Source organism: Merops nubicus, unplaced genomic scaffold (assembly GCF_000691845.1).
Source record: "Merops nubicus isolate BGI_N331 unplaced genomic scaffold, ASM69184v1 scaffold5520, whole genome shotgun sequence".
NCBI lineage: Eukaryota > Metazoa > Chordata > Aves > Coraciiformes > Meropidae > Merops > Merops nubicus.
Window position 1 is genome coordinate 20,049 of NW_008582030.1, and position 12,668 is coordinate 32,716.

Below are 12,668 nucleotides of genomic sequence, written 5' to 3' on the forward strand. Positions count from 1 at the left end.
TCTTCACCCAAAATCCAGAAAGTTTTCTACATTAAATCTCCATGGCATAGCTTTAATCCAAGAGAGCAGCTGCCTGAAATCATTTCTTTCTGAAGAACTGTGCTATATGTCTAACTGTAGTCTATTAAGGAATGAATTACTGTTTACTCTTGACATATGAACTAAGCAAGAAATTAAGTATTTCAGATAGTAACCAGCCCACTGTTTTGAGTACATAATAAAACCCTCTTCATGACAGTGTAATGTTTATAGTCTGTGGCCAGAGACTGATCTGGTCCAACTGAAAGTGGTTTAGAGGAGACTTTGATGTACCTATCTTTTCCTTTTACAGAAATATTGGCTGTTTCTTTCATGTCCTTTTTTTGGCTAGGCAAGTGACAGAATTGCAGTTAAGAGGTCAAAGAAGTGCTCCACAAAGACACAAATGCAGGAAGGATGAGAGCAAGGATGAAGCTTGTTTTATTGCTGTTCACTTGTTCTCCCCACCCCTAGGACTTCTATAACCTTTTATAACCTTGCAGGTAACACTTTCTCCAACAACTACCAACTTTGTAACATAATATTTTCAAAGACTTGAAGGCAACATGTAGAAAAATCTTCTTACTTCTCAGAAGTGCTTCAGTAAGGATGTTGTCATTCTTGTATATTTGTGTTTTGGGGTGCAGAAGAGAGTTTGGAGAATTAAGGAAAAGTAAAATGATGTAAAAGTGAAGTTAATGATTCAACAAGGGCAGGGTCCCTTCCAGGATAAGGCTGGTTATATATGATCAGTCTAGATCAATTCTCCTCTCTAGACCTGCACTGTCAGGGCTGGGTTCTTTATACAAAGATGCAGCTTTTTCTTGGGATCATCTTTTCTCTGGGAATGCTAATTCCTGAAAATCTCAGCTTGAAATTGAAATATGACAGGTAAGTGTGAATGGGGTATCCTGAAGAACTGTGCATGCAGTAAAATTCTCAGGAGCTATGTAAGAATAATAAGAGTTATGAACTAAAAACCTGGAGATAGGGTTACTTAGCTGTAAGCTTTGTAAGATTTGGAAAGAAAACAGAGATGGGAAATGAAGAAAGAGTGAACCAAATCCAAGCCAACAAAGATATGGCTGCAGTCATAGGAGACACAGAATGCCTCTAAAATGTACCTCAGGATGCTCTGCTTCCATTAGCTGAAATTCATTTGGCTTAACCTCTTTCATAATGAACTTTGAAACCAGATGCTGTAGGAATAAAATGCCTTTTCTGAATATGAAGGAGGGGGGGGATGACAGAGCAAAAATATATCTATTAATAAAGGACAGCTGAGGTTATGTGGAAAAGATGGTGCCCCAAAACCAGCTCAGATACTGAACTCCTGTGGGAAAGCTGTAACAATGACCAAGAAAAAGCTAAAAGAACTGATCCAGACAATCCTCACTCCAAGAAAAGTGCCTTTTTACTAGTTATATGCCCTGAATATCCTTTTTAAAAGGAGAGAAACCCAAGCAATGCTTACTGCAAGGAAGCTCCTTTGTAGGATACGTGTTTGACAACTCTCCTGGCAAAGCTCCTGGGGGAGCACACAGAGCCACTACTTCTCTCTTTAAAATGTGTCATGTCCCTTGGATAATGTTTAGTCTTCAGGTTTGATCAGGGACAGAGAGCCTGTCAATCTCACCTGACAGAATCCAACAGGCCCTTGGCAACGTAGTGTTGATTTTTGTTTCTGATTGCTGCACAGGACTGAACCTGTTGAGTACTTGCATGGGGTTTAAAAACACATTTGATTGAATGTCAGTGTGACTTTGGGTGGGCAACACTCACACGAAGATGAAATGACCAGGAAAGCCCATTTCCATTGCCATTTGCTCTGTCCAGCAACTTCAATGAAATATCCCACCTATGAACATCCATGTTGAGGTGGATCACATGGTCACACGGGCTGACTTTGCACTTCTCCACTGAAAATCCTAGTCCATAATCATAAATGAGCCTGTGCTTTCTACTCTTAGTTTACTGTTAAAAATTATTTGTCTCCACACTGGCTATTGTAAAAGGTTTATCAGTAAATAAGAGCTGGCCATCTGGCAGCAATCTGACTGTCTGGCGTTTCTTTCATTTGATGTAATTAAGCCATAATGTCAATGAGGATAGAAAGATATTAGAGGATATTGTTTCCCTTGCTGATAGACAAAGAGCAAAGCAAGCCCAGGCATGTAGAGAGAATAAACTCTGAACTGCAGCTGAGATGTTTATTGTCCTACCAAAGATGTTTATCCTGCATCTACAAGGTTTATTACAAAGACATCAGGGCTGCTGTCCCAAATCGTTAGCCATGCAAATGTAAGCATTTGGCCCCACAGATGAAGGTCCTACATGCTAACAGCATCTCCTGAACCAGCAGTAAACAGCCTACTTTAACTATCAAGTTTTATGTTTCTCTATCAGCGAAAGGGATGTTTTCAAGAGATGTAAAACACCCCAAATCCCCTTATTTTTCAGAGGATAATGTGAATGAGCAGTGAATTCTATTTGCATGTATATTAAGCTGCTAATTGTCCATTTGTGTATGGAAGCACAAATGATAGCAGTTGCAGTTCAGATGATGAGAGCATATTATATTGATGATCATCATGACCATGGCTTTAATAAAAAGCCACGCAAGGCTTTTGCAAGAAGAATTTCTATTACAAAAGCTTTAGATCACAAAATGTTCCTTTTTTGTACTTGTCCTGTAAAGGGCCCCAGGACCACTGAGCTCACTGAAGGAGACAGTGAAGCAGTAGTTACTGTTTGCCATCAAAAAGGAACATTTCTCAGGTCCCCTGGTCCATCCCATCTCAGTGATAACTGAGATCTCACCTTTGAGTCATGGAATGCAGTTGTCCAAATCCACTCCTCATTATGAAACCCTGTCATTAGAAATGTCACCCTTGCTATCAGCCCTGGAAAGCTGATCTGAACAAGCACTGAAAAAGAATTGGAAAAATAATTACAAAGGGATACAGATTTGTTTTTTCTGTATTTCCAACCATTTTAATTTGTTCTTTGCAAACTTGCTGTATTTTTTTTCAGATTGTCTATAGTAAATGAAGATTTTTTGGGGCCTCATGAAAATATATTCTCAGAAAATAATATGAAAAATATAAGTACATAAAATACATATAAACGTACAATCAAATTAAATATAAAATGGTAGATGTTGTACTAGAAATTTTTGTTTCATGGAAACTGATTAACAATGTGCTGTGCTGGAGCTCACACTATTCACTATTTGTGGAATAAATTGATTATTCTTATGACAAGTAAACTGTGAACATTTTGAGCTCCTAGCACTGCTCATTTATCATGGCTCTCTAATGCTTCTGTGTGCTGACATTGATTAGCAAAGCACCAACTCTGTCTGGAAAAACTGAATAATTCCTGAACAGGAGAAAAAGTTTATTATAATTTGTTCAATATTACAAATGATCTTGTTTTGTCCCTGGTCCTGCAAATGCAGAAACACACACCAAGGGCTCACGTGAACAGCTGGATCAGTGGAGCTGGTAAGGGGAATAAAGAATTGCCACTGGCAAGGAAGCAGAGTTAACCCAATGCTCTGGTAACAGAAAACTCACATCACTTAGTCCTATTTGTAGCTAAAACATTCCAAGAATTCACCACCCAGCTACGTTTTGGTTGGAACAGTGATCAGTTACATGCTCTGTCTTCCTTCTACAGAACAAAAGACCTCCTTTTGACTTCAGAAATCATGAATACTGTAACAGAGATTAGAACTGATCTTGTTTCTCTGGTGAACTTCCAGGGATCAGGTTTTGCATATTTTTCCAGATACTGTAACAGAGATTAAAACTGATCTTGTTTCTCTGGTGAACTTACAGGGATCAGGTTTTGCATATTTTTCCAGAAACATTCGAGCAAGTCCAGCATCTTCAGCATCTTTGCAGCACTTTGCTGGTAAGAAAAAGCAGAGTGGGGCCTTGGGCTGTAGAACAGATTGGCATGTATGGGAATGAAGGTTAAAGAAATTGAAAAAGCTTTACTTGACTTTCTTTTCTCAGTGTGGGGTGGAATTGCCCTTCCACCACCTGATGGAGTTCATGGGAAGAAGTTAGTTTCCTTGCATGGCTCTGTGAAGGTGCCTGAGTCAATGCAAACCTGTTTGCATGAGCCTGTGCTTCATGCTCTAGGAACAGACAGCTGGAGAATAGTTAAGGAGAGAATTTGAAGGAAAATTCCTTCCATTTATTGATATGCAGCTCCTCTATCTCAAATGTGTTTTCTCATTCTGGAAACATTGCTTGATTTGTGCATTGCTTTCTTCTCTTCACAGCTGGATTTGTGGAAGCCCCCACTGCCTGAAGAGATCAGGGCTGGAGAAGACCTGCACATAAGGGTCCCAGCCCCGCTGGTGCAGGAGGTGAAAGACAGCTTAGATCAGCACATGATCTCTTACAAGTAAAACCTCTCATTTCCTGATGGGAAAGCCTTGCTCTAACAGTCTTCTCTGCTGTCACTGAAGGACCCAGCCCTTTCCAATGAACAGTCAGCAAGTACTGGTGATAGGACCCAACCTTTGTTCCAAGTGCCTACAACTTGCCTTGACCTGCCCAGTGCACAGATGCCCTTCGAGTTTTAACAGCACACTGCCCTGTGCCCTGTTTATTCACCTTCCAGCTAGCCTGGACTGTGAATTTGAAGCTGGGACCTGAGACAGCCCAATCTGTCTTGTTTCCTGCTGTTGCCCTCAGTGGCAGAGGACAGAGCTGAGGTGTATGACTCAGCTTTTCAGTCTGAAGGCAGGAAGACAAACTTGGTACAACCACTACTTCCAGGAGCATGCTTTGCTCTTGGAGAGCATGGACTATTGAACACTGGGTTCTCCCTGTTTTGGAAAACCCAAAGATTTAATCAGTGTCACTGCAGAGAAGCAGTCTCTGTAGCTCTCCTTTTTCCTTCCCTGTCTTTTGTTGCATCTCTGGTTTGGAGAAGAGCCCTTTCACATTCAGTACTCAGCCAGTTTCTTCAAAGTTGCAGTTTCCTACCCCTACCTCCTCCCTCTCCATCCCACCCCAACCTGGGGCTGGTGAGAAATCCCTAGCACCACACAGACATCCCAGCCTGGCACAAAGGTTCCAGTGGCAGGTCCCCACTGTGCACCCAGCTGGGAGCCAGGAGCTGCTCATGGCCCACGGTGCATTATCACACCTACAGCCACACAGCTTCACTGACAGCCACACTTCCACTGCCATCCAGGAGACCTAAGCCAGATACAAAGAATGTTTAGAAAGCCAAATGGGATAAAGTAAGATCTCCTCCTCACACAGCCCCATTCCCACTTGGAAGTGACTTTTTTAGGTAACCAGTAGCTGCCAGCTATATTTCATATAAACAATCCTGCTTATATGAATTCAGGGCTGGTGACAAATGGCCTGTGGTCAGACACTGGCATCTACCAACTGAAGATAAGTTAAAGGATTGGTGCCACTTCAAAGCTGTTCAGAGTTAAAGCTGATCTTGACATCCTGCATCTTGCCTGACAAATTCTTTTTAGTAAGTGTGATGCCCTGACAACCAGAGATGGAGAGACATGAGGTGGGAGCCAGTACAAATGATCTAGCATCAGGTCTAGGTGTTCAGGATTTAGTCAATGTTCCAGAAGTTATTTAACCTCTTATCTATATCAAAGTTCTTAATTTTCTAATGATTTTAACTAACTCTAGTGGAAATTTAAAATTTAAAGACTAAACTGAAGTTAGAAGCTTGATTTTTTTTTTTCCCCTGGACTGGGGCCAGAACTGTGTCCACCTTGTGTGGGGTCCTAAAGGAAGATGTGGTAATTTAACAGTCAAGCTGAAATTTTAGCTCTGTATGACAAAGGGGTTGAGAAGAGCATGGCAATGTTAGAGTTAAAGTTCCTACAACATATTCAGAGCAGGAACCACCTTTTAGAAGGCAACCGACATGCAAAGAAGGTAACATGACAGTCAGGTATATAATGATAGAGACAAAAATGACAAATTCTAATCAGGACATCAGTATTCTGAGTGTGTCAGACTCTGGGATTTCAATTCTCCAGAGCTCTGATAAGGCATTTGCTGTGTGTGGTTTCAGTTCACGGGAATTTGCGCCGCCTGAATTTCAGTTTGAAGTTCAGACGTGAATAAACATCAAAGCTCAGGGTGAAAGTCAGCCCTAACTACTCTGAGAAGTTTCTTACCTGCAGTTTCCAGAGAGATGGATCAGTGCAGCACAGCCCAGTAGCAGTTGCAGTGTTTGAAATCAACAGTGTTTGCTGAGCTTTGCAATTGTCTCAGCAAAGGGTTTACACAGAGAGGAAGCACAGCGTATGCTCCAAAGGCCTAACAAAAGGTTTTATTGACTCCCTTGATCCTGGAATCCTTCCTGTGCTATATTCATTTCTGAATTACTTTGTAGCTAAAAAGCAAGCAGAGTTTTTTGAAGGAAAGAGGGGGTTTGTTCTAATTTTTGCAGATTGCAGGGAATGCTTCTGTGAAGTCTTTGCAGATTGAAAATGTCTCCATAAAATACAATGAAACACTAAAGTTAAAATTTGCACTTTTCCCTCCCTTTTCCAAAAGCTGATATTTTAGAGTTTTACCCAGAAGTAGTGAAGAAAAGAAATATATCCAACTTTTTTTTCAGAAAATTGTCAGTCTTAAAAAAAAAAAAAGTAAAATCATTATTTTACTGTTAAAGCTCAGTGAAAATCTCTCTACTTTGAAGTTTCTCTTACATGAAAGTAACCATTATGCTAATGGTGTTGACTTTGCCTGGCAGTCCACAACAGAAAAGGCTAAATCTTTTCCTTTGTTGATGTAATCTATGTACCCACCATGATAGTTCTATAGTAATTGTTAGGGACTATTTTCTTTTCTATCATCTCCCCTTTCCCCTCCCCTCAGAGTCCTAATACCTGACGTGCAGGAACTGGTGGATCAGAGCATGCCAAGGAAGAGGAGCAGCCACAGGCAGGTCCTGGAAAATTATGTCTACACTGAATATCATCCAATGGAAGAGGTAAAGAGGAACCCAGACCTGCTCACTTTCTTTGTTGCTGCTATTTTGTAAATGCACAGCAAGCAACTTTGTGGTTGCAGAAAGCTCAGCTGAAGTCAGTGGAGCACTTTCTGGCTTTTTTTCTTTACAGAATCAGTCTTTATTCTTTGATTAGAATCTCGACCTGGCTGAATTGAGCCTGAATTTGCCACTGATTTTGATTAAATCCTCAGTTTCTCCCTGATCAAACCCTAAATGCCTTGCATGAAGCAGTCATATCATTTTGCACATAATATTCTGGGGTTCAGTTGCTTGGTTTGCTACCTTTCTACCCTGTAGTGCTTCATCATTATCTCTAGTACTTATTCATGTAAGCCCTAGTATGTTTGATGCTGAGCCAAGCATGAAGTGCAAAGGCTATTGTGGCCTCTGAAACCCCAGTGAGGAAGAAGAGGTGAACAGTGGGAGAGCTGTGGAAAGAGATAATTTAAGGACAGGGTTTTGACACTTCAGGAGAGAATAATGTCATGAAGGTGGGTAGTGAAGACATCTTAGTATTGTGTTTCACAGGCAGTGGGTAAGCCTGAGCCAAGGCAGAGCATAGTGGTATTCTTCCTCTTAGCCATGGAATATCAGGAAAATCAGGCACTGGGAGGGAAGAGAGTGTAATACTCTTTGGAAGATCTGATGGGATGGCTCCATGTCTGGTGAAGTCAACAGAAAGATGCCCAATAGGATGGGCTTGTTGAATGAGATCCAAAGCAGAGTATCAGTGCTGTACTTATTGCTGTGATGTTACCTTTTAACACCCAGTGAGATATGACCATGCCTTTGCTCAGAGCCAAGTGAAGGGGCTTCCTGGAGTGTTGAGTGATATCACAGATTCAAGTAAGCTCTGAGAAAAACGAGGCTTATCTAAGCAAAAGAAAATCCTTTAATCCAGAAATGGGTGTGGGAAAGAGAAGGAAACTCCCACTTTGGGCCAAGAATTCTCTGTGACTGTTCTAGATTTATCAATGGATGAGTGAGATCCAGAAGAGCAACAGTGAGGTGGTGACTCAGCACTCCCTGGGGGCGACAGTCGAGAACCGCACGATGAATTATCTGCAGGTAAGGGAGGAACCTTCTGGGAACCAATAAAAGTACACAGGACTCAGATCTTTCCTAAGATGGTGCTTAACCCAATTCACTGAAATAACAGGAGATCATTCTACTCCTCTGCAGTACAGTAAGATCTGCCAGCTTTCATATGCACTGTCACCATAACATTACTATTGCTACTATGCAGTGAAAACAACAAATTTAACTGAAGTCTTGTTTAGAAATACAAATCAAGCTGAGAATAGCTTGGCAACATCTCTGTGTGAGGATAAAGAATTTTGTTTTGTTGCTTTTATTACTCTTTACAGCACACAGCCTTTCAGCTAGGAGTATTCCATGACATTCTTTATCAGATGCTCTAGTAAAAACACAGTCTTAATAATCAGTTTAGTTATTGTCTAACTTGTCCCTATCACTGAGTAAAATTAGATTCCCTGCCTTCCCCTTCTAAAAACCAATAATATCACAGTAAGAACAACTGGTCCTGTGAATGACTAATACAAATAAAAAAGAAAGTGTTTTGTTGACACTCCTGCTCAACAGACACTTTAAAACTGTTGCCCTGCAATACTACAGAGATGGGGTTATGAGGAAGGAGAACTTGTCATAACTATGCCCATAATAATAATAATAATAATAATAATAATACTCTCAGATGGCTCAGTGTCATCTCAGGGCACAGCCTTTTCTTTTTGTATCACAATAGGTTCTTTTATTGTAAAGTAACAGTTTCTGAAATGATCATTTTCACACTATCTCAGATCAGCCAGCCATCAGACAAAGCCAAAAAGATCATGTGGATGGACTGTGGGATTCATGCCAGAGAATGGATCTCTCCAGCCTTCTGCCAGTGGTTTGTGAAAGAAGTGAGTCCTCATTTTTCCACTTAAGTAATGAAAAACACTCTATCTCTTTGGATACCTCCATACCCTTCTCCATCATGGTACCAAGAATGTTGCTTTTTCCATTAAAATATGAGTTTCAAAATTAGTAAGTAGTACAGATACCTGTGGAGACCTGAGTCCAAATCACAGTTTGAGATGAGATATGGGACAATATTTGTCAGCACACTGTTTGCTACACCTAAGCTGGTTCCAAAGCCCCTGAATTTTACAGCAATCTCTCCATTTCCCACAGCTGCCTCTCTGCATTACAAAGCCACAGTTCCCCTAGGATAAAGCAACTCTAAAATATGCTATAGCAACATTCCATGTGTACTGCAAGTACCTGGAGCACGGGTACCCTATCATGCAGCTTTCATACCTGCATATGGCCTGGCTGCAGTAGGAACAGACTGCAAGTAGATCTTGGATACTGTGGTGATATCCAGGAGTGAGTGATTCCCTGACAGGAGTTCTTAACCAGCTCCTTCCAGTGACTACCACTAGATTCTCTGTTCAGTCTTCTGTATCTTTTTCTTTTCAGATTCTTCAAAATTACAAATCTGACCCCAAGATAAGCAGATTTCTGCAGAATTTTGACCTCTACGTCTTGCCAGTTCTCAATATTGATGGCTACATCTATTCCTGGCAAAAAGTGAGTACTGAAAATCCAGGAACTAGACTGAGAGTTAGATGTGTGCAGCATGCTTGGTTCATTTCAAATACAATCATAGCAATTATATTTAAACAGTGACAGAATCATTACTCACACAAATTCTGTCATGGCAGAGAGGTTTTGTTTCTTCTGGTAAATCAGTAGGCGCTGGAGATTACAGGGCTAAAAACTCCTAGCAAATGGAAAATTCCTAGCTTTGGGAAAAGAGAAGGACAAAACCACAGGATGAATTGCTTTTAGGTTTCTGGAGATGGACTGACTTCCCTGCTAATAGCTCAAGGCTCAGTTGATGGAGCTGAGCATGCCTGAAGGAGTCATTCTTCACAAGAGATCTCAGTTAGCAGATGGGTCTAAGCACCTTTGCAGCATGGGACAGGAGGAGAACTGGTCAAATACTGGACTGTTTGATTTTGAAATAGGTGTGCCTTCCCAAATAAACTTCCTTTTCTGATATGGAAGATAAGGCAAAATGTTGGTCTTCAGCAACTCTCATCACACTTCCAGGCTCTGGATCCCAGTGAAAACAGGTTTGAATGCAGGCCCTGAGCATGGCCCAGCAGGCCCAGCCAGCCCTGCTGCCTGCAGCTTGCTCCCTGGCAGCTCTGGGCCATGCCACACATTGCACTTGGACCCACAGGTAATTTGGCTGGGCAGCTCACAGAGGCAGTGCAGTGAGGTCTGCAGAGAACCAGGTGAACACAGCAGGGAACATAGGAGGGAGCCAAGGAGCAGCAGAAGAGTAGCTGACAAAAAAAAAAAAAAAGCTAATTTTAATCTGAAACATAAAATTTCAGCTATCATCTCTTGGACACAGAGGTATCCCTCACAACACACAGTCTTTCTTAGGGGTGCAACACTGCTTGAAAACAGCTGGATACTATAGAAGAAGAATACTCTGTTTTCAAAGCTCAGGAGGCACATTTTGGGGTGCATGCAGGCGTGTGGAAGATGGCAGTCTGGCTGCAGTACATACACTGTTCTGTCACTGGGCTTTATCACCCCTGCTCTCTTGCAATACAAACAGCTGCTCAGAATGCAGAGGTCTAAAATAAAGGAGTCTTTACACCATATTACCACGAGGCCCTGTGGATCATTGAGTTCTTATGCTGTAACTGAAGTTACTTTTGCTCAGGATCGTCTGTGGAGGAAAAACCGTTCTCCATACCAGAATGGCACCTGCTACGGGACAGACCTGAACAGAAACTTCAACTCCTCCTGGGGCAGTAAGTTCCAGTTCTTTCAGATCAGCAGCACAAGTGTAAAGCAAGAGTAATATCTAGCCTCTGAAATAAGAATAATCTCTGTAAGAAAGGAATACTCATCTTGTCACCAAGACATATGTAAAAATAAAAACCTGGCTTGTAGAAATATTAAGTCATTGACTTTCAACTGGTGTTTAGTTTCATGAGCAAAAACTGCTGCTTATATAAGTATACCTTTAATTCACTGCAGGAGCAAGCATCACCTCCAGGCAGCAATGCTAGGAGTTAGTCACTTAACAGCCAGCATTTGTGTTTGCCATGAATTTCAAGGAGCCTCCAAAGCTTCCCTGGCAGGTGGCACACTGCGGTGGTGTCGAGTGTTTTCAGTGCAACCAACCTGTAAATGTGTGTTAAATATTTCAGTCTTGTACTGAATTTTAGTTGCTACCAACGGAGTAAAATGTTAAAGTCCCACTGAGCTGTCTGGTCTCCCTGCCCACATAAACACACGCCTTAGCACTCTGAGGCAAATCTCCCTGTTCCCTCTGAACTGCTGCTTATGTGTTCCCCCTTTGATTCCCTTTTGGTATTCCTCTCCAGGTGTTGGTGTTTCTTACAACTGCAGCAGTGAAATCTTCTGTGGATCAGGACCAGAATCAGAGCCTGAGACCAGAGCTGTGGCTCAGTTTCTCAGGAGGAGGAAGAGTGACATTGTGTGCTATTTAACCATTCACTCCTACGGGCAGTTCATCCTCACTCCCTATGGCTCCACAACTGCACCTCCAAGTAACAGTGAAGAACTGGTAGGGCAAAGCATTCATCTTCTGTGCTTGCAGGGAACAAGTGCTGGCAGCACGTGTGGCACAACTCCATTTGTCCTCCTGCCTTTCCTCCAGAGGAGCTGGGCTTATTCAGGGGCTTTGCTCCCAGAGTTACTGATGCTCTGTGCAGTATCAGCCAGGTTTATTCCCCTCAGAATGAATCTTAACCTTTACCTTAAAGCAGAAAAATTGAAATGCATTTATGAACATTCCAGTAGCTGGAGCAGTAGTCAAGCACATGAGGGAAAAGCCATTTAGTATGTCTGTGGTTCAGTTTCTAAAGGTGGTGGGATGCAGAGTCTGTGGCAATGTAACAAGTGTAAGGGCTCAATCACTGCAGTAGTCAGTACCAGCATGCTATACAGCATAGATTCTAATTCTCAAAAATACAGCCCTTTAGCTAAACAACAAAGCAAGCATCTTCTCTGCCTATTAGCAGAGTAATTTTTAAAGTGTTAACATAATTTGCCTTAAGAAGATCAAGAATGATTCTTTCAAACATTTGTAATAGGTTTCTCTAAAGTCCTGAGTGAATAATATCAGAGCTCAAAGCTGATCACACATAAACATAAAGCTGCAAGTGACAAAAATTTTGGTCTACCCAGAATAGTTGCCAAATGTCCTGGCATTGATGACAATGCTGCTCCTGTTTTGAACTCACAGATGCATGTTGCACAGAAAGCAGCTGCTGCCCTGATGGGAAAATACGGGACCAAATATGAAGTAGGACCCACCTCTTTAATTTTATGTAAGTTTCTTTACTTTTCCCTTTGATTGCCCTGTTTTTCAAAGATGAGAGTCACTCTTGTGTTGCAGGCATCAGTAAGTACTCTTTGGCTGAGTTTCCTCTTTGAGTAATATTTAATGGGCTGGTTCATTGGAACATCTAAGCAGCAGTCGTTTGAACAGAAGATAAGGCTGTACATTATAAAGCTGACTGTGGGAAGGAAGGGAGCATTGATCAGAGGCAAGTTCCTAACAGACATCT

At 41.6% G+C, this 12,668-nt stretch overlaps 1 protein-coding gene across 1 annotated transcript in view; it reads left to right on the forward strand.

Moving 5' to 3' along the window:
- Positions 1-829: 829 nt before the first annotated feature.
- Positions 830-12,668, forward strand: part of CPO (carboxypeptidase O) — a gene marked incomplete at its 3' end in the record, with an annotated part of 13,080 nt that continues 1,241 nt past the window's right edge. The window contains exons 1-10 of the mRNA XM_008936361.1: positions 830-909; positions 3,861-3,936; positions 4,313-4,437; positions 6,906-7,020; positions 8,008-8,109; positions 8,862-8,966; positions 9,526-9,636; positions 10,790-10,880; positions 11,460-11,662; positions 12,344-12,428. Coding sequence (XP_008934609.1) covers positions 830-909; positions 3,861-3,936; positions 4,313-4,437; positions 6,906-7,020; positions 8,008-8,109; positions 8,862-8,966; positions 9,526-9,636; positions 10,790-10,880; positions 11,460-11,662; positions 12,344-12,428 — 1,093 coding nt within the window. The remainder of the gene's footprint in view (positions 910-3,860; positions 3,937-4,312; positions 4,438-6,905; positions 7,021-8,007; positions 8,110-8,861; positions 8,967-9,525; positions 9,637-10,789; positions 10,881-11,459; positions 11,663-12,343; positions 12,429-12,668) is intronic.